Source organism: Hemiscyllium ocellatum, chromosome 7, assembly GCF_020745735.1.
Source record: "Hemiscyllium ocellatum isolate sHemOce1 chromosome 7, sHemOce1.pat.X.cur, whole genome shotgun sequence".
Classification (NCBI taxonomy): domain Eukaryota; kingdom Metazoa; phylum Chordata; class Chondrichthyes; order Orectolobiformes; family Hemiscylliidae; genus Hemiscyllium; species Hemiscyllium ocellatum.
This window is the reverse complement of record NC_083407.1, coordinates 113,506,248-113,531,588: the sequence shown is the minus strand read 5'-3', so window position 1 is coordinate 113,531,588 and position 25,341 is coordinate 113,506,248. Positions and strand designations below refer to the sequence as shown.

Here is a 25,341-nt window from a genome sequence, read left to right as displayed (position 1 = left end):
CTTATTCTGTGCCTGTCTCTGACCCACTGTTTTTAGCCTTTTTTTTGCTGTACATGCTTTCCCTCAGCCTCACCCTAATTCACACTCTGCCCAATTGTAACTGCTTTGTGTTATCTTTTAATTCTGACCTCAGCTTATGAGGTTAATGTAGATTCAGAGGTATACAGCATTGGCGCCAGCCCTTATGTCCAACTTATGTGTTAGCCAGATATCCGATAGTTCAATTTGCTAACATATGGCCCAGATCCCTTAATTCTTCCTATTCACATCCCCATTCAGATGTCTTCTAAATGTTGTAACTGTACCTGCATCCTCCATCTCCTCTGGCAGCTTGTTCCATACGTGCACCACCCTCTCTGTTGAAAACATTGCCCTCAGACTCCTTTCAAATCTTTCCTATCTCACCTTAAACCACTGTACTTCTCGTTTTGGACTCCCTTACTGTAGGAAAAAGAAGTCGGCTCTTCACCCTATCCATACCCCTGATGTGTTTCTAAACCTCTATATCGTCACCCCTCAGTTTCTGACACTCCAGGAGAAAAGGTGACAAGCCTATTTAGCCTCTCGTGACAGTTCAAACCCACTAATCTCAGGAACTGCCTTGTAAAACCTTTCTGAACCCTCAAGTTTCACAACATCCTTCCTGTGGCAGGAAAACCAAAATGGAATGCAGTATTGTTGATTTCACTAATTCCTGAACATGGATTGGGCATTCTGTGTGGAGGTTCAGTGAGAGCTCCTTGCACATCAAATAGTTCTTGGATCCACACATTACAGTAACTCCACTAATGGGACCTTGTCCAATACCAGTTCTCAATAAAGAGACATTCACTTAAAACAGCACCAATGAATGCAACACATGTCAGCTCAGAGGTCCTGCAACTAGGAAGCTGAACTGAGCTTTTACAATATCACTATCCCCCACGAACACAGCTCAAGATGATGCAACTAGATAGGCCACCCCAAACCCCACACATACAGATCATGATGATTCAATATCAGACTTTTCTCTGAAGTGAAAAACAATCCTGCCATCTTTACATAAATTGATGTTGTTGAGGATTGGATCAGCACAGCTAGCCTTTCAACTGTCAAGTCTGTGTTACCCTTCAGACAGATGAAAATGCTGAATGGGGTTCTCATCAATCTGAGTGCATGAAAAACAGCAACCCTGTGAACTGCAGCCCTGGGAGCTGATTTGTGGTGTTGTACTTGGTTTTGGAATTGTTTTTTGTGCTTTCTAGCTTCCTGGTCAGCACACTAGACAACCAGCAACAGGTTCAAGTACAGAGATTACCCTTTGTTGGAAAGAAACCACCATAAGATATTCAAACCTCTATCCTTAGTGAACCAAGTAGTCCCTTAGGTAGCATACCTGCTGCTTAAATTTCACTTGAAGGAGCTCTCTTGGTGCAGTGCATAGTGTTTTTGCCTTCAGGCCAGGAGCTCTAGGTTTGAGCCCCACTCCAGGACTTGATTGGGGTGTGATATAATAAAGCCAAACAGATTGATTATTGATTGATTCATCAGCAACAGGCAGTGAGAGTCCCCTGGCCAGTCAGAACGGAGGAAGCTGCAGCCCAGTAACCTTTTCCGTTCTTAAAAGACTCCACACAGGTTCCTACCATGTCATTCTTGTTTGGAGGGCCTGCCACACAAATTTCTAATTCTGTTCCAATTCATGAAGCAAAAGCAGACACTGCTTGGAAATAGGACCTGGCCCACTGAGTCAATTGCACCAGATAAACCTTTCTTCCATTGAATCACCTCTCCAAATCAAAAATCCTGTCAGTCTGCCTGCAATTTTCAACAGGTCAGGTACATTCAGGGAAGGATAGAATAGCCCATTCCAAATCTCACTATTCAAACTAAGTAAGGCAGTCAAGAGGAAATCCAAATACAAACTGGGCTAAAAAAGGGGCTGAGGATGAGTTGATATTCTCAATTACTATGTATAAGCCATCAGTTAAAAAAAGGATAGTTTTTTTAAAAAAAACTTGACTTGCATTCCACCAAAGTACCACATTGGCTTTCCTTTATAATAATTTAGTTGATCACATGTCCTCCAGTTGGTGCAGTTAGAGGGCCTCTTGCAGTTAGGAGACAGTATTGTAATTTCTTTTGTATTAAATTTCAAAGGTCCACCTGGCACCATGAGCTCCAGACCATGTGATCTTTTTCCCCTCTGTGCACAGAGGAGGGGGAGGTTGATCTGCCTCAATCTTCCCCACCGAAAACAAAGCAGATTGTTTTAACTGTGATCATGGCAACCAATGTACAGTGATGGGAATCAGAGAGACAGCAAAACAAAAAAAATGCATGGAATAAAAAGCCAGTGTACTGTATGAGATTGCGTGGACTTTTGTACTGTTCTATTTAAGCCAAATTAAGCATATTCATGGTCACTATCCAGGATGGAGGGATCTTACATATGAATCCCTGCACAATCTTGTAATGGGAGTGTGTTACCTCAGTCTCACTCAGAGGTGTAGTCAAGCACAGGATCACAGTACTCTGGAAAAGCTACACAAAAAGTCGTTCTCTCACAGGGTCACATACTGAGCACTCTGATTAGGGTGACTCTCATACAAGGTCGAGAATTGTATGCATCTACTCAAAGCTGTGGCAGAAGCTTGAATTGGTTTTTGCTGGGATTTGGGTTAGGAGGTCTGATTTCCTTTCAAAAACTCAGCCCCAACAGAATGAAGTGGTCAAGCCAGTGCAGAAGGTTCCCAGATATCCAGTGATTGAAGCAGAGCCTTGGTGCCAATAAAGTTCAGAGGAAGCTTCACCCTGTAAACAAGCTGCGCTGTTTTGCCCTGAGATTGTTTGATGAAGAAATGTAGCAGGCTGTTTTAGGCTAGATACATCATCCATACATTGTCCTAAAATAAGGCTTGCCCTTCTCCATCTCAGCAGCTGCCAATTGCACTGTGAACACTGTCCCCATTTCAAACAGCAAACTTTCTACAAGCTGTGGATGGAAGCCTTGACTATACTTATGCTTTCTTTTTAATCAATAGATAACACAGCACATCAATCTTATAACCTAGGGTTTTCGCTCAAATTCGGTACTATTTGTTCACTGAGCCGACTTTACACAGTCTACACCAGCAACACTCGGGCTTCAGAATTAAAAAATGAAGATGGATAACAGATTTATTTAAATACTTTATTGAGGTTCCCAAATTCTGCTGAACTTGTTTAAACAAATCACACAATTTAAACAAATCAGACAACTGCCACTTTTAGTGGAGAAAATACTGCAAAACATGCAAATGTAAACACTCCTTTGGTAAAGTGAAAGACTGGTTAAAATATTTGGGAAAAGTGTAGATGACTTTCAAACATTTCCCATATTCCTGTTTACCATATCTACACACAGTATCAATATAAAACATAATTCACACTATAGACAGCAAGGCTGAACTTTGTGTATAAAAATTTAATAGCCATCCATGGTTACAAATCCCAAAGGATTCCACTTAAAAAGTATATGAAAATCTAATTATACCCAAACACAGTTTACAAACTAAAAGTCCTCATCCTCAGCCACATATATTGGGATTTATACTGCAGGTGCTGATCCTGGATGAAAGTAGATGTCAACAGCTTGTTTACACTCCTCAAGCCAGGAGTAAACTGTGCAGAAGTGTACATATGCAGACAGTTCTACTCTCAGGCCTTCACGTTAACTGATCAGTGGGGGCATACTGAAACTTCTGTTATATTAATGTCTCTTGATATATAAAGGTTACAAATCATATGATCACTTTATCACTAGTTAAACTTGGTCTAAATTTATTTTGGACTTACTGGTGGAGAGTTGAAACTGTTCTGCCACTAAGTGGCTGAGGCAGATTATGAAACACTGTACAGGACAAAAACTCCCCTCTCTACACAAAATGATTCCATATCTTTAAAAATAGGCCAGTGGGCTTGTAGTAAATCTATCCCAGCTTGTTCAGAGAAGAACTAATGCAGATTCTGACCATTTGTACTACAATTGTAACTTGGAGGAGACTTTATTCAGAAAGAGAAAATGGAATTGACCAAGGAATTACATAGAAATCAGCCCAACCTTATTGATGGAGAAATTAATACCGCTCTTCAAAACTCTTTCCCAACAATCACCACTATGTAAGGCTCAGATTAATCCAGTATGGATTTATAGAACACATACTGGTTGATTGTTTTGAGGAAGAAAGCAGCAGCTTTAACAGTCCACACAGATGCCAGCAAGGCCTTTAACAAGGCTGCAAATAGTCAACTAGTCAGAAAAGTAAAAGTGGCAAGTTGGATCCAAAATTGCTACAGAAGGCATTGTGGCAGAAAGCAAGGGCCCTTATCTGTTTTTGGTAAACAGAAGATCACTTCTTTGCATCTGCAGTAAAATGAACAACTTAGGTTTAACCCTCTACCCTTCAGTTAAGTGGTTTGCTAATTATACAAAAACTGTCTGAGAGGTTTACAATAGGGAAAAACAGGGAGCCAAGGAGATTTAATCAAGGGAATCTTAATATTTTGAGGGGCGCGGATAGTGTGCATGGGAAGGACTTAGTTCTGTTGGCAGAGCTCAATACCAGGAGAATTTCTTTTACCCCGAGATGGTGGGGATCTGGAAACTCCTGCCCAAGAGAATGGTAGAAAAAGGAAAACAGACAAGATTTGAATTCACAAAGTGCTTTTCATAAGCACAGGATCTCCCAGTAATTATGCTTTAAAAACATGTACGTAACTAACGCAAACACCACCCTTTACCCAAAGAGGAGATAATTATGGGAATACCTCCAAATCTCACTCCGTCCAGACTTGCTGAGAGTGTGGGGGTTCAGTGGTCAAAAATACTACCCTAAAATTTCCAAACTGATGTCTCATTATAACGTAACCCACCCTGGCAGGAATTGATTGGATCAGAACTCAGTTCCTGCTTCTCGCATGCCCAAACTAACAATCTAATTAGACTGGTCAGTTAGAGAGAAATTTACACCTCACCCTGACAACTACCCAACTCTCTCCAATTTGGGAGCCTCACCACCCCATGGTTCATCAGAAGGCCAAACACCACCTTTCTTATGTGCATCTAGCAATAGCTGTTGGTGTCATATACATTTCACTATGAAAAATGTAACAGGCCCCAACATACATTCATTTTTCCAGGTTCACAGCACACCAGACACTTAAATATTATTAAATCCCTCAAACTCTATCCATGGAAATCCCCAAGAATATTTGGATTTTAAGTGCAGGCAGGTGGGACTGATTTAATTTGGGATTATTGTCAGCATGTACTGGTTGGACTGAAGGGTCTGTTTCCCTGCTGCATGACTCTTCAGAAAAAAAGGATAAGACTGATTAAATAAACAGTTACCATCATTGGGTAAGATCAAATACAAAAAGGAAGGCAACTTAGGAGCTTATGTTTCAACCGTGCAGCTACTTGCAAGGCAGTGAGAGGTAGGGGAGAATAAGTGTGGGTGCACATATAATCACAGAGTGGCAGGGTTGCGAACAAAGGAGTGATAAGAGCAGCAATGACACGGCACATCATCTCCAGCTAACACTCCATTCCGTGTTGGACACGTGTTGTTTGATGGCTGGGGGCTTTTCACAGGTACAGTAAACCAAGCGTTGAATTCAAGAGAGAACAAAAGTTTTAACAAATAGGCTTCCACATCAAGTCAAAAAAGTCAGCAACTGCTTTTCAAAGTTCCTTTGTAATACATACAGTGCTGCATTTACTTGCCAGGATTGAGGGGCAGGGTTGGAGAAAAGGCAGAGAAGTGAGAAAGAATTATTTTACATTTTCTTCAGACACGCCCACCACTATCTTTGTGCTCACGCTTCTTGCTCCCATCTGACCATAGCATAAAGATTACCACTTTCTACATCCAGATCTGATCATCACTGGCTTCTCACCAGTCCCATCCCAAGAGCTGCTCACTTATTATCATTAAAACATCAATTAATAAAAATATACTTCAACCCTCTGGCTGTTAAAAAAAGATGCATAATATCCTTAAATATCCTGGGGTGTGGGGTCTCAGGTAGCACAGTCACCAGTGTTGAGGTCAACATCTTAGGGCCAATTACTACTCACATAGACCTCCACCATTCTCTCAAACTTTAAATTTGGGATTCCTTCCCTCTCAACCTGCCCTGTGAAATCGTAACTTGGGATATTTACCATTAAAAATCTTGCTGAATGATGAAAGCAAAAATAATTTCCTTTTGGTTTTCAGGCTTCAGCTGCTCCATTTAGTCTCATTCGTTCCACCAGCCTTGAACACAATCTCGAATAATTGAGGCAGGTGAGACACTCAGAACACGTCACTAATTTGACTGCAGGTAGTAACTGAGGATAGCAGCACTGCTGCCAGGTCACTGGAGAGGGAAGCAGGCTGGACACAGCCACGAATGCCACACATCCTCACCAATCGGCTTCCCATCCAGCGAGTGATCTGCCATTTGTGTGTGATCACTCAGCTGATCTGCCAACACAAACAAGCCCAAGAGGTGTGCAGCACGACTGAAAAGAACCAATGATGGCAGCTTGAATCAAAAGGGACAGCTTAAAAATAAAACAGGCATCACAGGCAGCTCAATTTTGCCACAGGAGGGCAGGGCAGTCAGGAGGGCAGTTCCCACCAGAAGTTAGTTATCTCAGGGTACTTTGCACTACTGCAATCTCTCTGCACGAGTTAAGACCAGACAGGAGAAAACATTAGTGCCTTTCATGACCTCAGAGCTTTCTAAAGTGCTTCACAACCAATGAAATACATCTGGTATGTTACGATTGTTGTAAAGTAGAAAACAGGGGATTGGGAACAACTATAGACTGGACTGTTTGATTGGAAATCCTTTAGCTTCTAAAACCAAAATGTGTTCTCTGCCCTCAGAGAACAGGTGACATCTTTTGCTATTTACATCTAGACAATCTGCATAATTTAGGACTTTGACGAATAACATCCATAGTTCTGACCAGCTGAGGCCTTACTAGAGTTAAAGCAAAAATACTTAGTATGTCTCAATGCTCACAGCCACAGTTGAACTTCTTTGAATCTGTAAGACAACAACCCACTCAAATGTTATTGTCCACTTAATTATCAAGTATTGGACACCTTTTGCATGTGAAGTCGTAATAAGTGGGCACCTATCGGCTCAGACAGACGCAGTTACTGTCAGCAGAGCTTCAGTAATCTGAATGGGTAGCTTGTAGGCAGTGCTTTGAAGACTGTGGCATGGTTCAGATTTTACTAGATAGGCTTCTATGATAAGTAAAACTCCATATTTTAGAAAGATTGTTTCTTCAGATTAAGACTGTTTCATACAATAATAAAACCATAAATAACGAAGCGGGGTTAGCATCGGTCATCTTGTCTTCCGGTCATTAACCAAGTGCCCGTTTTTAACCTTTCCGCCCAACTGCAGATGCTGATGACTGTAATGTTTAATGAGAGCTCCAGGGACAAGTGCTACTATGGCAATGACCAGCAGTTTCATCAGGATGGACCAAGAAAACAGGTTATCCAGTGAAGAGATCTCAGACAGGATGCAGCCAGTCTGCACGCAGATGAAGTTATAGGGAAGGAGACCTTAAAGAGAAAAAAGAAACTAAAATATTTCCTTTGTCAAAAGGTTTAAAATTTCTCTTCTCTCCCATTGGAACCATAATTTCTTACTGGGCTGCACAAATACCAGAACCCCTCAGGAAAGCAACAAATGTCAGCAGAGATTGGAGGCTAACAACAAGGAGCACAGATCCAAGCTTAACTGTTTCTTTGTGTCTGTTAGACAAAGAAAGGTAAATTGACAACAATCAGGAGGAACCATGACAAAAGCTTCCTGTCTCATTGAAAGCTGTCACCATGGGTGAGACAGAGCAAAGCTCCCGTGTAGCTTCCCTCCTGATACTCAAAAGCATCCCTTAAGAACAAAACAAATCTGGGTTACAGGATAAAATGAACAGATTTTTAAGCATATATTCATAGGATATAGGAAATTGATATTTTGATTGCCTGTTCATAGGGTCTCATTGTGAACGGTTACCATTTTCAAATATTAACCACCTGAAACAAATGGCCAAGACTTAAATTCCAGTCCACCTTTGCAATATTCACCCATTTAATTCCTTGTGTCCAGCTCCCAGAATTGTTATATTGCAGAAAGTGGTTATTTGTCTCATTGTAATTGTATCGACTCCTGTAACGAGCATCTCGTTTAGTATCTTTATCTTGGTTTTGTCTTATAACTCTACATTCTTCATTTCCAAATATATTTAATTCCACTTTGAACCCATTTGAGTGAAACTGTCTACATCTCAATTTCAGGCTGTCCACACCAGACCCTAACTACACACTGCTGAAAAGTTTCTCCTTATACCACTCATGATTTTTTTAAACAAATTACTTCAAATCCATGCTCTCTTGTTCCAAGTAGGAAGAATTTCTCCCTAATTAGACTGATATTGAATATTTTAGCCAGATCTCCTCTCCAAGAAGAACAGTCTCAGATTCTCCGATTTATCCTCATTACTGAAATTCCTCATGCCAGGAAAAATTCTTGTAAACCTCTCCTGCACTCCGACGTATTCACATCTGCCCTAAAGTGTGGCACGTACAACTATACTCAATACTCCAGATGAGGCAGACCTAGTGTCTTGTACAAGTTCAATATTATTATCTCCTTTCTCTAGTACACTCTGTTCACATAAGGCAAGCATAGGACATTATGTGCTTTATAAACTGCTTTTGCAATCTGCTCAGCCAACTTCAATGACTATGACACCCAGATTCCTCTGCTCCTGCACCTGCTTTAGACCTGCACTCTATTTTACGTTCTCTCTATCAAATTGTATCACTCCATTCCTCTCTGCAGTGAGTGTCACCTATCAGCCTACTCCGCCAGCTTGTCAATGCTATACTGGAGTTCTACACCATCCGCCTCATAGGTTATAAATTTCCAAGTTCCAATGATTCATAAATTTGGAAAAGAAAGGTCCCAACTTTACATCCTGGCAAACTGGACACATTCTTCAGCCTAAAAAACATCTATTAACCGTCACTCTGTTTCCTATCCCTCAAACTAGTTTATAACCACATTGTTACTGGCTCTTTCTTCCAGCTCAACCTTTCCTTAAATCTGGATGGTACTGTATCAAATGCCTCCTGCAAGTCATCTATACCACACCAACAATACTACCCAATTAATCTTGTTACCTCTCAGGCAACTCCAGAAAGTGCTTCTTAACCTGCATTTAATTGACTATTCATTGTCTTGATGTATTGCTTCTACAAGTTTCTCAAGCATTTGACTGATGTCTAGTTGTTTGGCTTATCATACCCTTTCCGAAGAACGGAAGATTAGCAATTTTTCAGACCTCCGACAGCAGCCCTCCCTAACACAAGGAAGACTGAAAAATTACTACCAGCGCCTCCCCAAATTCTAATTGCACAATAGCAGGAATTAAAATCCATATGTGGGGTGAAAAATGGAGGCCAACTGCTAACACAAAGACAGGCTGAGAAAGAGGGTTTGACTTACACGCTGAGTATATGCAATATCAATGATAGAGATAGGGAAAAGGGGTTGCCTTTTACTTTGCAATTTACAGTAGGAATCATAGCTCACCAATTACAATGGAGAAGAAGAACTGCGTGAGAGGAACATTGAGAATGGGAGATGTGATGTTCAGGAACCAATTTGGAGTCATTGGGAAAAACCTGAGGAACAAGAGGAAAAAGAAGAGACTGTTCCGGTTTTCCTGCACCTGCAAATAGAAAATCAGAGACAAAGAGGCAAAATTAATACTCCAATATGGTTTCAAAACAAAAACAATGCAAATGTTTTCAATATTAAATGAGCAAATTATATGTTTATGAATCCCAGACTGTTTAATCAATTTCAGTGCCTCTCTGGCTACGTTTCTCCTTTCAACCATAAAGTAAAACAACAAATCCCTTTGAGAGTTTGTTACAGAAGAATTTAATGACATTCTTTAATATGGTCTGGGAAAATGCACAGTTGTTTTGGAATTGACTGGTCAGGCTGCTTTCTTTGACTCTGGCCCAGCTGAAGATTCAACTGATGTCAAGTTTCCCCAGAGTACAGAGCGAGTGAAAGGATCGCAGATGATCGAGAACCATTAAATCAGCAGTCTCTCCTTGCCTTCTCAAGACCAAGTAACTGGTGCACCTGATATCAGAGGCTCAGTGTGTTCAGAAGTAAACGTGTGAAGTAGGAATGTTACTTTTTTTTGAGAAGAAAATGGACAATCAGCAATGTTGGAGCGAGTGTAGATAAATCAGAATTCCTGGTGCCCCTGAATTGCCCCCATTTAATTACTTTATTTCAATAAATCTGACTGCAAATACCTTAAAGATCCTGTACCAGTTGCAATACTGCTCTGTACACTAAATATACCTTGCTTATAATTAGATTATAGTTCATACAGCTTCTTGCTGGAATAGAGCAGCAGGAACCAGAGTGGCTGCATGGAAACAGAAATAGGAGTCGACCATTCAGGATCTGCTCTGCCCTTCGATATGACCACAGCTGATCTTCACCTCGAAGCCCACTTCCCCCACGCCTGGCTCCCCCTGTTTGTCTATCCCCTTAGGACCCAAAGTCTGTCCATCACAGCCTTAAATATTTTCAACTATGGACCATCCACAAATCATCCAGAATCAGGCAATTTTAAGATCTCTGCACCAATTTATTTCAGAGCACAAAAATGTAGGTCATCAGTTCCTGGGGATTTGTCAAATTTTAGTGCAAATTTCTACAGTTTATTTTTCTGATTAGTTATTTTAATTTTCTCACTTATTAATTACTTGGTTTCCATCTATTTCTGAATTGTAAATGAAAGGGTGAAGGCAGACAAAATATTTCTTCGATGTCTGTCCCATTTGCACATTACCCTAGATAATTTATCCTGTCCCAGCTTCCAAGGGACCAACATTTAGTTTAGCTACTGTCCTTTTTATACACTTGTAAAATTTGTTGTGCACTTTAATGTTCCTGGCTGGCTTATACTGATTGTAACTCTTCCCCTTTTTGAAGGATCAATTTTACTTTGATCCTTTGCTGGTTCCTAAAACAGTTCAAGTCCTCGGGCTTCTTAGAATTCTTTGCAGCATTAGAAGTCTCTTCATTGAAACTGATACAATTCATTATTAGCAAGCTATGGATGGAAATTTCTTATTGAGGATTTGCTTTGTTTTAAATGAAACATCGTTTGAATTGATTCTTTAAACATGTTTCACTGTTTTTAAATTCTCTCACGAGATTAGGTTTTATTGACCAGGCCAACATTAGCTATCCATCTCTAATTACCCTGAACCAAGTGGGTGCTCAGAGGGCAGTTGAGAGTCAAGCACACTGTTGGGTCTGGAGTTAAATGTCAGACCCGATAAGGGTGATAGATTTTACTCCCTGAAGGACATGAGTGAACCAGCCTGGTTTTTAGGATAATCGATGAATGTTTCACTTGCACAGCCAGTGCACTTTATTAAATTATTGAATCTTTTAAATTCCACCAGCTGCCAATGTTCTCAGGATCACAGTCTGGGCCATTGGATTACCAGTCCTGTGATGTTACCACTAATCTCATATCTTTGGTTTTTAAGTCAATTTAGCCAGCTGATCCCTTGTCCCTACACAATTGGCTTTAAGTTTAAGATTGTTCTTGAGAGAGTGCTACTTTCAAATGGAATAAGAAATTCAAATGAATTATGATTACTTCCTTCATCCTACCTGATTTTTATATAAATTATTAATCATTACACAATACTGGATTGTACATAACATTAGCCCTTGACTGGTTCCACAATGTATTGGGACAGTTGTCTTGAAGCAAAAGCATTTTGCAAATTCATCTTCCAGAGGCTGAATAGACTAGGGCTGTTCTCCTTGGAGCGGAGGCTGAGGGGTGACCTTATTTAGAGGTTTATAAAATCATGAGGGGCATGAACAGAGTAAATAGACAAGGTCTTTTCTCTGGGGTGTGGGAGTCCAGAGGGCATAGGTTTAGGGTGAGAGGGGAAGGATATTAAAGGGACCTGAGGGGCAACCTTTTCATGCAGAGGGTGGTGCAGGTATGGAATGAGCTGCCAGAGGAAGTGGTGAAGGCAGGTACAATTACAACATTTAAAAGGTATCTGGATGGGTATATGAATAGGAAGGGTTTAGAAGTGCTGGCAAATGAGACTACATTAGGTTAGGATATCTGGTCAGCATGGATGAGTTGGACTGAAGAGTCTGTTTCCATGCTGTACATGTCTATGACCACCTTTGCCCATTTCATTGATCTTACTGTAGACTGGAACAAAGTCCCAGTAGTTACATTGGAACTTGGTCCAAAGGTAATAATGTCTTGTTTAATGATCCCTTCAACTATATTACTATGTGAGATAGCCTATTAACTAATCCCCATAGCATTTCCTGACTCTTGCTAGTCTTAATCTTCAAGCATACAGATTCTACTCTTGATCCTCTGAACCAAGATATTTTCTCATGACTGCCCTTTTCTGGAAGGACTATGCACTTTTCCAAACATACCCTAGGTTATTTATTTCTCAATCTTGGTCACCCTGTAACCACATCTCTGTAAATCACAAAGTATAAACTGTTTATTTCTTTGAGCTTATGGATCACACAAGTGCTTCACACTTTTGGATAAGGAGTCTTCAATATTATTTTACTATTACTGCGTGGATCTTGCTCGCTGATGTATGATGTTAAACACTGTTCTTTTCTGTCCCACACTGCATGACTTTTACGCAATCGCAACACTGTTTTATCGCATTGACTTTGCCCTTTGAATAGTATCTATCCCTCTGATCAGGCCATCCCTTGTCACTACCACATTTCTATTAATGTCCCTGACGATCCGTTTGCTTATCCACCAAGCAATAAACTTCTGTCAGTCAATATAAAGCGGGTTAGGCCTCCTACAGCCCTAACCTCCATACCTGCCTAATTCACTCTCTCACACTCCAGTCTCAGACCATTAATTAAGTCAGAAATTGTCAGGGGTCTAAGTACCTAACAGACATGACTGCCTTTTGGAGGAAAGGATCCAGATAACAGTTCCCCTTCCTGATACACCAAGTGTCAGCAAATCAGAATCCAACTGACTGACTGAGCCCAAGTTATAGATATCACCCGACACGTGGCTGTCCAGAATTGCAATTCATTCCACAAACTCTCATGATGTATTCTCAAAGCGCACTACCAGCCCAGCCATCAATCATTAATCTTAATAGCAAGATATGGTCCCCTAGCTTGGAGGAATGGAACACCACTCACAGCTACCCAAGGTAGCTTCCCACTTTGCATCAAATTTCCAACTTAAATGCAGTGCCTTGGATCATTCTGTAGAGTGGCAATCACTGTCTATTTATAAAAAAGGTTGACAATTCATATCCAAATTACAATTACTTAATCAGCTTTTTGCTATAGTGATTAATATCTATTCAGGGTATCACTTAATTGATCAGCAATTTTTAACACAAACTGCCTGGAAATGCTATCAAACTATCTGAACTAGCCTGCAGTTTTTATTTTAGTTTCAAAGTGTTAAATCTAAATTATAACTCAAGACATAAAAAGAGATCCCTCTCACACCTGTCCTGTCTGCTGATCTCCAGAGAAGGTAGCTACAAAAGTGCCGTGCTGAGCTGGAAGATTGGAACTGGGATAAGGTGGGGGAAGAGGAAACGGGTGAAATCCACATTTATGCCATGGAGTTGGAGTGTCCCAAGGTGGAAGATGAGGCATTCTTCCTCCAGGCGTCAGGTGCTAAGGGAGTGGCAATAGAGGTGGCCCAGGACCTGCATGTCCTCCATGGAGCAGGATGGGGAGTTGAAGTATTTGACCACGGGGCGGCGGGTTGGTTGGTGCAGGTGTCCTGAAGATGTTCTCTGAAGCGCTCTGCGAGTAGGCGTCCTATCTCCCCAATGTAGAGGAGACCGCATCGGGAGCAATTGATACATTAATTGAAGTGTGGAAATGCAGGTGAAACTTTGATGGACGCGGAAGACTCCTTTGGGGCCTTGGACAGAGATGAGGGGGAAGGTGTGGGCGCAGGTTTTGCAATTCTTGTGGTGGCAGGGGAAGGTGGGTTGTTGGGGGGACGTGGACCTGACGAGGTAGTCGCAGAGAGAAAAATCTTAGGGGTGGGGAGGGAAATATATCTCTGGTGGTAGGGTCCGTTTGTAGGTGGCGGAAATGGCGGAGGATGATGCGATGTATACGGAGGTTGGTGGGATGGAAGGTGAGGACCGGAGGTTCTTTGTTGCGGTTGGAGGGGTGGGGCTCGAGGGTGGAGGTGCCAGAGATGGATGAGATGCCTTGGAGGGCATCATCAACCATGTGGGAGAGGAGATTGCGGTCTTTAAAGAAGGAGGCCATCTGGTGTGTTCTGTGGTGTAACTGGTCCTCCTGGGTGCAGATGCAGCGGAGGCGGAGGAATTGGAATAAGGGAGAGCATTTTTACAGAGGGTAGGGTGGGAGGTGGCGTAATCCAGGTAGCTGTGGGAGTCAGTGGGTTTGTAGAAAATGTCAGTGCTGAGTCAGTCACCATTCATGGAGATGGAGTGGTCCAGAAAGGGAAGGGATGTGTCTGAGATGGTCCAGATGAATTTAAGGTCGGAGTGGAATGTGTTGGTGAAGTTGATGAACTGTTCAACCTCCTCATGGGAGCACGAGGCGGCGCCGATGCAGTCAATGTAGCGGAGGAAAAGGTGTGGTTTTCCTCCACCTTGAATCCACGCTGAGGACATGCAGGTCCTGGGCCTCCTCCATCACCACTCCCATACCGCCTGACACCTGAAGGAAGAACACCCCACCTTCTGCATCAGGACCCTCCAACCCCATGGCATCAATGTGTACTTCACCAATTTCCTCATTTGCCATCCCCCCACCTTATCTCAGTTCCAACCTTCCAGCTCAGCACTGCCTTCATGACCTATCAATCTTCCCTCCCACCTATCTACTCCACTCTCCCTCCGACCTAACACTATTAACCCAACCTCCACCCACCTATCACAATCAGCCACCTTTCCCCTAGCTGCAACCCCCTCCCATTTATCTCTCCACCCCCAAGGTTCCCAGTCTTGTTCCTGAAGGACTTTTGCCCAAAATGCTGATTTCCCAGTTCTTTGATGCTGCCTGACCTGCTGTGCATTTCCAGCACCACACTCTCAATCTCCAGCATCTCAATCTCCAGCATCTACAGTACTCACTTTCACCGTGATACAAGTGCGTCACATTTGCCTTGCACTATCTCCTCACATCCACTGTCACTCATCCAGAACTATCTTATGACTACTGACTCCTGACTTAGCACTTGGATCACAGAGCACACTGTTCTCAGACCACCATACTTCAAGAATTATTTATTCAGTACTTCAGTGATACCTTCTGCCTCCACAAGATGACTCCGTTCTTTGTCCTTCACCAACCCCACTGCTCTTTTTTTTACTGTCCTTTTATTTACTGAGACAGCTGCTGCCAAAAATCCTATAATATTTCGAAATCCACGATGCACCATAGTGCAATGTCTGCTTGAGACACAACATTGGGTAGAGACAAAAAAAAATCTGCAGAAACTGGAATCTAAAGTAGACAGGCTGGAAGAACACAGGCAGCATCAGGTGGTGGAGAAGTCGACGTTTCAGGTGTAACCCTTCTTCAAGGCCTGGGGGGGGGGGGGGGGGGGGGGGGGGGTGGGTGTGGGGGGAGCTGCAAATGAAGGGGAAGGCGGGAGGGGGAGCAGGGTGGTGAAGTGGGGATAGATGAAGAGGGTACAACCTGGTTGGTCAGTGGGAGGAATGGATCCGGTTGGTGGCAGGGAGCAGTGGAAATGAGGGGGATAGGCTGGGATGGGAAGGGAGGTCATTTGAAATTGGAGAACTCAAATGTGGAGTCCTCTGGGCTGTAGGGTGCCCAGGCTGAAGATAAACGTGTTATCCCTCCAATAAGCGCTGTGGTTTATTTTGGCAATGGAGGAGGCCAAGAATGGTCATGCCAGAAAAGAAGTGATTGGGGGAATTTAAATGGACACTGACTGGGAGGTCTGGTGGGCCCCTGCAGACCTGGCTGAGATGCGCGGTGATCTATTCCTTAAGTTTATGTTTGGTCGTCCCGATGTAGAGACCACCACATCAGGACCACCTAATGCAGTAAACCAGGTTGGAAGAGAGGCAAGTGAACTTTTGTCTCACCTGGAAGGACTGTTTGGGGCCCTGGATGGAAGTTAGGGGATGGTGCACTGGAAGGTTTTGCAAGTTTTCCAGTTGCAGGGGAAGGTACCTGGAGGTTCGGTGGCAGGGGTGGCGTGATCCAAGGACTGTCGGAGGGAACTCTCCTTGTGGAAGGCTGAGGGGGGATGGGGAGGGGAAGGTGTCCTTGGTGGTGGGGTCTATTTGGAGTTGGCGGACGTGTTTGAGGATGATGCATTGGATACGGAGACTGGGGGGTGTGGTACGTGAGGAACAAGGGGGACCGTTTAGAGCAGTGGAATGGGGAATGCAGGTGGTGCAGTGGAGGGTTGTCTGGGGACGGGTGGAGGGATGAAAAGCACGTTGTTCAAAATAGGTGGACATCAGGGATACTCGCGAGTGGAACCTCTCCTCGTCTGAGCAGATGTGGTGGAGATGGAGGAATTGGGAGAATGGGATGGAGTATATGCAGGATACTGGGTGGGAGGAGGCGCAGTCCAGGTAGTTATGGGAGTCTGTAGGTTTGTAGTAAATGTCCATGGCTCACTTATAGTCATTCAACCAATCAAACCTGCTCAACCATTTAGTCAGATTATAGCTGATCTGTAACCCAATTCCATATGCTAGCTGTTACCCTATAATCCTCAAAACCCTTAAAAAAAAAAATTCCCTATTAGAATTCATTGACTTCTGCCTAGCATTTTAGGAAAGGCAGCTCCTGATTTCTACCTACCTTTTGTGCAACAGAATGCTCTTCTTGATTTCACTGACAGGCTTGTTTTAACTTTAAAATTCTGCACTGGATAGCTCCCACCAAACCAACAAATTTCTCTGTAACAGCTTATCAAATCTCTATTATTTTCAATTAGGTCACACCTCAAAGGAATACAACCCAAGTTCATGCAATTTGTTCTCAATTCATGTAACACTTGTTCAAGACTTAAACCTCCGGATTCAAGTCTCTCTCCAGGCGTTCAGCACAGAGTCATAAAGATCTACAGCATGAAAACAGATCCTTCGGTCCAACTCGTCCACGCCGACCAGATATCCCAACCGCCTATATCCCTCCAAACCCTTCCTATTCATATACCCATCCAAATGCCTCTTAAATGTTGCAATTGTACCAGCCTCCACCACTTCCTCTGGCAACTCATTCCATACATGTACCACCCTCTGTGTGAAAACATTGCCCCTTAGGTCTCTTATATCTTTCCCCTCTCACCCTAAACCTATGCCCTCTAGTTCTGGACTCCACGACCCCTGGGAAAAGACTTTGCCTATTTATCCTATCCATGCATCTCAATTTTGTAAATCTCTATAATGTCACCCCTCAGCCTCCAAAGCTCCAGGGAAAACAACCCCAGCCTTTCAGCCTCTCCCTGTTGCTCAGATCCTCCAACCCTGGCAACATCCTCGTAAATCTTTTCTGAACCCTTTCATGTTTCACAACAACTTTCCAATAGGAAGGAGACCAGAATTGCACACAATATTCCAACAGTGGCCTAACCAATGTCCTGTACAGCCACAACATGACCTCCCAACTCCTGTAACTCAATACTCTGACTAATAAAGGAAAGCATACCAAACGCTGTCTTCACTATCCCATCTACCTGTGACTCCACTTTCAAGGAGCTATGAACCTGCACTCCAAGGTCTCTTTGTACAGCAACACTCCCTAGGACCTTACCATTAAGTGTATAAATCCTGCTAAGATTTTCTTTCCTAAAATGCAGAGCTTCACATTTATGTGAATTAAACTCCATCTGCCACTTCGCCTATTGGCCCATCTGGTCAACATCCTGTTGTAATCTGAGGTAACCCTCTTCGCTGTCCACTACACCTCCAATTTTGGTGTCATCTGCAAACTTACTAACTACCTGTTATGCTTGCATCCAAATCATTTATGTCAATGACAAAACGTAGAGAGCCCAGCACCGATCCTTGTGGCACTCCACTGGTCACAGGCCTCCAGTCTGAATAACAACCCTCCACCAACACTCTGTCTTCTACCTTTGAGCCAGTTCTGTATCCAAATGGCTAGTTCTCCCTGTATTCCATGAGATCAAACCTTGCTAACCAGTCTCCCATGGGGAACCTTGTCGAACGCCTCACTGATGTCCATACAGATCACATCTACTGCTCTGCCTTCATCAATCTTCTTTGTTACTTCTTCAAAAAACTCAGCCAAGTTTGTGAGACATGATTTCCCATGCACAAAGCCGTGCTGACTATCCCAAATCAACATAGTCCAAGTTAATATTTCAGCACTGTACTCTTGGGTAACAGGTTATACGTCCTAGTGCCCTGGCCCATACTTATCCCTAAACTAAAGTCTTAGGTCACCCTTTATCTCAGAACTGCTTGTGAGACCTTTGCTAGATACAAATTGGCTACAAATTTGAGCAGTGACTGAAGGGAATTTTTGGAACATCCAGAGTTCATCAAAGCAAGCTTCGATCCTCCCTTTTACGATATTGAATTTACTCCACCATTCAAAAGCAAGCTGATTAGATTATTTACCTTTTGTTGTAGCATTGAGAGTCTCTCAGGAAATCGTTGCACCACAAACTGTTTGCCGTATGTCTTGGACAGCAGGAAGCAGAAGGTTGCTCCAATTGCTGTTAAAACACAGCACAAGGCAAGGCCCAGCCATAGTCCAAATAACGCACCCGCTAATATATTCTATATGAAGAGAGAGGCTGCATTAATGAGGAATGATTAACTATTTATATCCACACAATCCATTTTCTACAACAGCTAAAAAACAGGAGACAAACGAGAACAAAGTGCTGGAAATACACATTGGGTCTGAGGATCACAGACCGGAAATTTTAAACTGACTTTCGCCCTCCAAAGATGCTATGAGAAAGTGAGGACTGCTAACGAAAGGCTTATGTCTGAAATGTCAACTCTCCTGCTCCTCGGACGGTGCCTGATCTGCTGGGCCACCCTTTTGCTCTCCACAGATGCTGCCAGAACTGCGGAGTATTTCCAGTATTTTCTGCTTTCATTTCAATTTTCTAACATTCACAGTTTTATCAAAGAAAAATATTGAGGAAGGCCAAATAGCTGAACAGAATCCACCACTGCCAGAGCAAGGTGCTTCATGGATTCAGGCTCACTGAAAACTGTCAGCTCACATGGTTAATAACCAGGCCAAAGCAAATGGCAAAACTCACCATAGTGCAGGAAGGTTAGTCTGGTAATAGTGACGTTGAAAATTAATGTAGAGCTATAAAAACACAATTCAAATTCCTGAAAAACAAGGTGCCAAGCTGGAGAGAGATTACTGCACCTCGAGGGTTTAGCAAGTGAGCAAATCCTAACTGATTACAGTGATCTCAGTTTATAAACTAGAAAATATGTTTATTTCTCTGCTGCTTAAAATGGGAAAAACTTCTCCCCAACAAAAACAAAAATGACTGAAAGCATGAATTAAAAAGATTTTGAAATCTCAAGTAAATTCAAATGAAAATGTTATTGAAGGATGTGAGGCTGAAGACAGAGGTCTGAAAATCTTGCGTGACAAGAATTAGTCATTACAGTACTTCTAACCTGTAGTGAAATACGAATGCTTTTAGGTCACTTTAAATGGGTGGAATTATTAGTAAAGATTGTTTTTCCCCGTATCAATGCATTTGTATCAAATCACCAAAATAACTTCAATATTCAGTACAGTAGGTGCACTTAATACACAATGTCTGTGCGAACAAACTTGCGGGATTCTGTATTTGCAAAGAGATACAAAGGACCGTGGCAGTGCTTTGCGAAGTATTTTCCAATGTGACCCTATTTCCAACACGTCATCGTCTTGAGGGCAATTAGACATGGGCAACAAATACTATTCTTGTCAAGGACACCCATATCAGACAAACTAGTAAAATACTTAAATTAACATGGACCCAAACACTAACAAAACTAAATAATAAAACAGCAGAGCAATAGTCGGCATGTAAATATTTGAGTTGTTACGTCAGATATAGATTCTTCTATTACTTTATATATTACTTTACATATTAGATTACTTACTTACAGCGTGGAAACAGGCCCTTCAGCCCAACAAGTCCACACTGACACGCCGAAGTGCAACACACCCATACCCCTACATTTACCCCTTACCTAACACTACGGGCAATTTAGCATGGCCAATTCACCTGACCCGCACATCTTTGGACTGTGGGAGGAAACCGGAGCACCCGGAGGAAACCCACGCAGACACGGGGAGAACGTGCAAACTCCACACAGTCAGTCACCTGAGGCGGGAATTGAACCCAGGTCCCTGGTGCTGTGAGGCAGCAGTGCTAACCACTGTGCCACCGTGCCGCCTAAAATATCTCTACAAGTTTCAGTAAAGTTCTGTATAATCCATAATAGAAGCCTCAGCCCCTCTGCCTCCAATCATGTCCATCTTTCCAACCCCTTCCCCACAGCCACTTAGCAGTGCCTCTCAGCAGTTCCACCAGCACTTAGTCACGGAGCAGACCCACTTCCAATTTCCTTCCTGCAACACTCAGACACTATCCCCAATGTCTCCTCCTCAACCTCAAACGCCCTGTTTTATTGCTAGCCTTCATTTAAAACTTTGTAATATTGAACAGTCGATTCTCTTCCTCAAAGCTCTGAAGTCCTCTTAACTTCTCAGATGGAATTTGGTCTTTGCAGAAGATTAAAAAAAAACTGAAGAGAGGTTATAATTATTCCAAGGACTGAACAAGCTGGGTTTCTCTGGAAAAGTTACAAGACTGACAGCTGACTTATTTGACGTTTTTAAAATGATTAAGAACTTTGACCTTGCAAATGTAGAAATGTAGATTTTTCCACTTGACAAAACCACTGAACACAAGATAGTCACCAATAAATCCCAATAAGGAATCACATCCTCTTTGCACAATAGATAGGACTTCCTTTCACAGTAGTACAGATAAGTAGCACAAATGTATTTAAGGGGAAATCCAGGAGGGAGAATGGTATGCAACTGTTATGCTGACCAGCTGAGCTGACATAAGCTGGGAAGACTCCTATCCATCATAAACATGACATGGGCCAGATGGGCCAAATGATCTGCTTCGGTGCTATAAATACCATGTAATTTAACCACCGCTCTCTTAGTTTTTTTTAAATGGAATAGTAACAGCTTCCAATCATACATCTAATGAAAATGTTGGTGTTTCTTTTCCCACGTTGTCAAAATACTTCACATTATATTCTCTGGAAGTAATTTATATTTACAGACTTTTCACATTGCAATACAGCTGCCGAGGCTCAATACTTGCCAGGAAGGAGGAGCCAGGGATTGCAAAGGTCTGTTTGTAGAGGTATGCACTGCAGAAGAGCAGGAGCACATATCCAGCGTGCTGAGCTCTGTAGGATTGCAGCAAGCCAGCAAGCGCTCGCAGTTCTTCCAGGTCAGATGGAAATGTCAGTAACCTACAGAAAGCAAAAGAAAATAGTATATCACTTCTGTGAACCGACAACATAGTTGAACTAGATTAATGTACAACTCATCCAAGCAGATCCTCATCGAAGGGAAGCATTTAATTATCTTAATTCTGCACCAAAGGGGATGAATAAAACTCAAAAATATCATCAAGGTTGCAAACAAGTAAATGAAGATATACTGATGAAATGACATTAAGTTGGGTTCTTAAAGACTCCAGCAATGCCTTGGGTGAGATGAAGAATGCCTTAGTTGTGAAGTCTGGGGAAGTGCTCAGTCAACCCCAGGCACTTTAACTCAGTTTCAACAATGGAATATTCACAGAAGTGTTTGCATAGTAATGACTTTACAGATGAGAATTTAGTCAAAAATGTTTCTCTTGATTCTTTGTAAATGCTGCAGATGTCCCTGTGGGGGACATGTTCCAGGACCTACTACAGAATCCCGAAACCATAGATAGTAGCGAACCCATTTATTTAAATGGGAAATTTATCTTCCCGGCAGCCCCCGGTCCGGGAATGTTCCATGTGATATGTTGGGGCCGCGGTAAATTGCGGGCAACCGAAACTGTGGCAGCCGTCTCCGCAGATACGGCAATTGCCCTGTACTTTATATTCCAATTTATTTGTACTTTAAGAAAGCTTTGACAAGGTTTCACACAAAATAATTAAACTAAAACCGAACATAATAATATGGTTTTGGAAACAAAGAGGACAGATGATAGACATTTATACAGCTCCCATGGCACCAGAAGGTTCTCTGCAGCCTGTAAATATAGAATTCATCCATTAACTAACTTCACCAAAACAGATTAACTGATTACTTATCACATGGTGTTTTACAGCACTGCTGCATAAAAAGGTATTACTGTTTCAACCTACCAGTATATTAATCAATGGTTGCTCTTTTAAAACAGAAATACTTCACTGTCTGATTATTACAAGTTTGTTCAATGACAAAAAAAAACTGAACAATTTGTTCTCAGATTGAAGCAAGGTATATAGTAAGAATCCTCAGGAACAGAATTAGGACCATGGCCTTTTCTGGGACTATCTTAAAGACCTAAACTTTGGTGTACAGGGCACAACTTGAAAATTCAAACTAAGTTTGGAATATTCTCAACTATGAACTGGATAGTTACAGGCTTAGAGATGCAGAAAGGCCAGCAAATGGGTACATAGTTAATAAATTTAATTTAGTGCAGAAAAGTATAAAGTGAAACATTTTGGTGGATCGAACACAAAATAAAGCATCCAATTCTAAACAACAAAGGGCTCTTATGGTGTAGCAGTAAATCCATACATTTTGTCCAGAAAGCCCAAGTTCAAGTTCATCTGCTTCCCTAACAACATTTCTAATCAGCCTGTTCAGAAATATCTACAATATCAAAGCAGCTTCAGAGAGAGCTCGGAGTATATGTGCACAAATTATTACATGTGGCAGGACAGTTAGAGGAAGTAGTTAATAAAGCATACTGGATCCTGGGTTTTACTTCCAGAAGCACAGAACATAAAATTAAGGAAGATGTTCTGAATGTTTACAAAACACTACTTTGGCCTCAACTGGAATACTGCATGGTCGTGCAAGAGCAGGACAGTGTGTTGTAAAGATTTATGAAAATAATTCTGGAGATGTGGAACTTTAATCTGGTGGATAGAAACTGAGGCTATTGTCTATGGAGAATCATAGTATCCCTACAGTGTGCAAGGAGGCTATTCAGTACATCAGACCCACATCAAAGAGCATTCCACCCAAATCCACTCCATCACTGTAACCCTGCATTCCCCATGGCCAATCCACCTAACCTGCGCATCTTTGGACCGAGGGAAGGAAACCCACCCAAACACATCAGAACGTGCAAACTGTAAGCAGTTACCTGAGGGTGGAATTAAACTTGGGTCCCCGGTACTGTAAGGCAGCAGTGGTAACTATTGAGCCAAAGGTTGAAAGAAGATTTGATAAAGAGCACTCAGGCAATATAATGGCTTGGTGGATCAGGAAAGTTACATTCTCAGGAAAATGATGGGAAGAGAGATGTAAAAATAAAAGCCTTCAGCTTCTTTAAAAGCCCCAAGCAGAAGCAGAAATCAAGATTTTTATACATGTGAAAATTGACTATAAAAAAGTAAGTAGTGAAAATTCAAACTTGTTTTTATTTCCCATAAGGATGTTTTGATTTAGTGATCTTCATTTGCCTGCCTGACCAAATTATCTGTGCACTTTGGAACGTGTTACATTCAATGTCTCAATTTTTTTTTACATCTTCCAATTTCGATCAGTTGACAAATTTTCACTACAAATAGTTTGCTTCTCAAAGCATGAGACAAATATCTAGAACACATTTAATAGCCATACCTTGCAAATGTGAAAGAATAAAGTGTGTATTAAATACCTCTAACATTGCTAAATATCCCAACTCAATTATTTTTAACACCAGGCCATAGAAGCAAGGAGCAAGCCTGGTGAATAAAAGCTTGATCAGAGGTAAGTTTTAAAGGTATATCTTAAGGAGGTCTAGAAGATTAGAGAGCTAGAACCCAGCAATTAAGGTCAAAGCAACAGATAAAACAGTGAATATAACTAGTGATATGCAAGTGTGCCTAAATTAGAGGGCTGCAGATAGCTTAACGGTGAACATGGTTGCAGACAGTTACAGGGAGAGATTGAGAGATTCAAAAACAGGGATAAGATTTTAAAACTGAGTCACATGAGACTCTGAAGCTAGCGTTGCTATATTATATGAAAACAACTGTAATGGAATCATCTTTGTGATCCAGTTTGTACTGTGCTAATCATCAATCTGCAAATATTGTAACATTGAAGGAAGAGGCTTTTCCAAGGGGTTGCTACATTTGATTTCCAATTTATTAATTAACAAGGGCTGGGTTTATTACAATGTTTCCAACAGATTATTGAAATTCTGGATGTAGGTTTGCTCGCTGAGCTGGAAAGTTCATTTTCAAATGTTTCGTCACCATACTAGGTAACATGATCAGTAAGCCTTCGGATGAAGCACTGGTGGCATGGCCCGCTTTGTGTGTGTGTGTTTAGGTCACTGTGGGCCATGCCACCAGTGCTTCATCTGGAGGCTTACTGATCATGTTACCTAGTATGGTGACGAAACATCTGAAAATCAACTTTCTTGCTCAGTGAGCAAACCTACATCTAGAACCTCAACTTAAACTACAAATCTTCTCAAAGCTCACTAAGGTTATTGAAATAAATTTTAGGCAGTTGGATAGAAGAATGTTGCTGTGCTTGGGCTACCAGTCAGTCAGTCAGGTACTCATAAGCAGGGAGAAGACTGTCTACTTATCTCAAGAGTGGTGATGAAGAATGCTCTAAGCCATGAGACTCAGAAGTAGTCCAGGATTCAGGATGCAGAACCAAATGTTGGGATAAGGACTCAAAAAAAAACCCTGGGAACTATGGCAGCTCTATTCAGCTAAAATGACAGGGTGAAGGAAGCCCTAGGTTTTTTGTTGTTTGGTCAAAACAATGGAAACTTGTGGATTTTTTTCTCTTTGAGATCCCAGATACTTTTCATCTAATGAAAAGAAAGTTACTTGTCCTGAGAGAGATTGAAATATAAATCTGGTGTTCTGGTCTGGGATTGTAATCCAATTTGATGTGAATTACAACATAGACAGTAGCACTTTGGATGATTGGGGTGGAATATGG

The 25,341-nt window shown here is 41.9% G+C and overlaps 1 protein-coding gene across 1 annotated transcript in view; it reads right to left on the bottom strand.

Annotated features, from left to right (window-relative positions):
• Positions 1-3,158: 3,158 nt before the first annotated feature.
• LOC132817277 (transmembrane protein 41A-like) overlaps positions 3,159-25,341 on the bottom strand; it is a 28,731-nt gene continuing 6,548 nt past the window's right edge. The window contains exons 2-5 of the mRNA XM_060827671.1: positions 21,497-21,650; positions 18,744-18,905; positions 9,631-9,769; positions 3,159-7,595 (exon numbers count right to left, since the gene is read on the bottom strand). Of these exons, the coding sequence (XP_060683654.1) occupies positions 7,372-7,595; positions 9,631-9,769; positions 18,744-18,905; positions 21,497-21,650 (679 nt within the window). The 3' untranslated portion in view covers positions 3,159-7,371. The remainder of the gene's footprint in view (positions 7,596-9,630; positions 9,770-18,743; positions 18,906-21,496; positions 21,651-25,341) is intronic.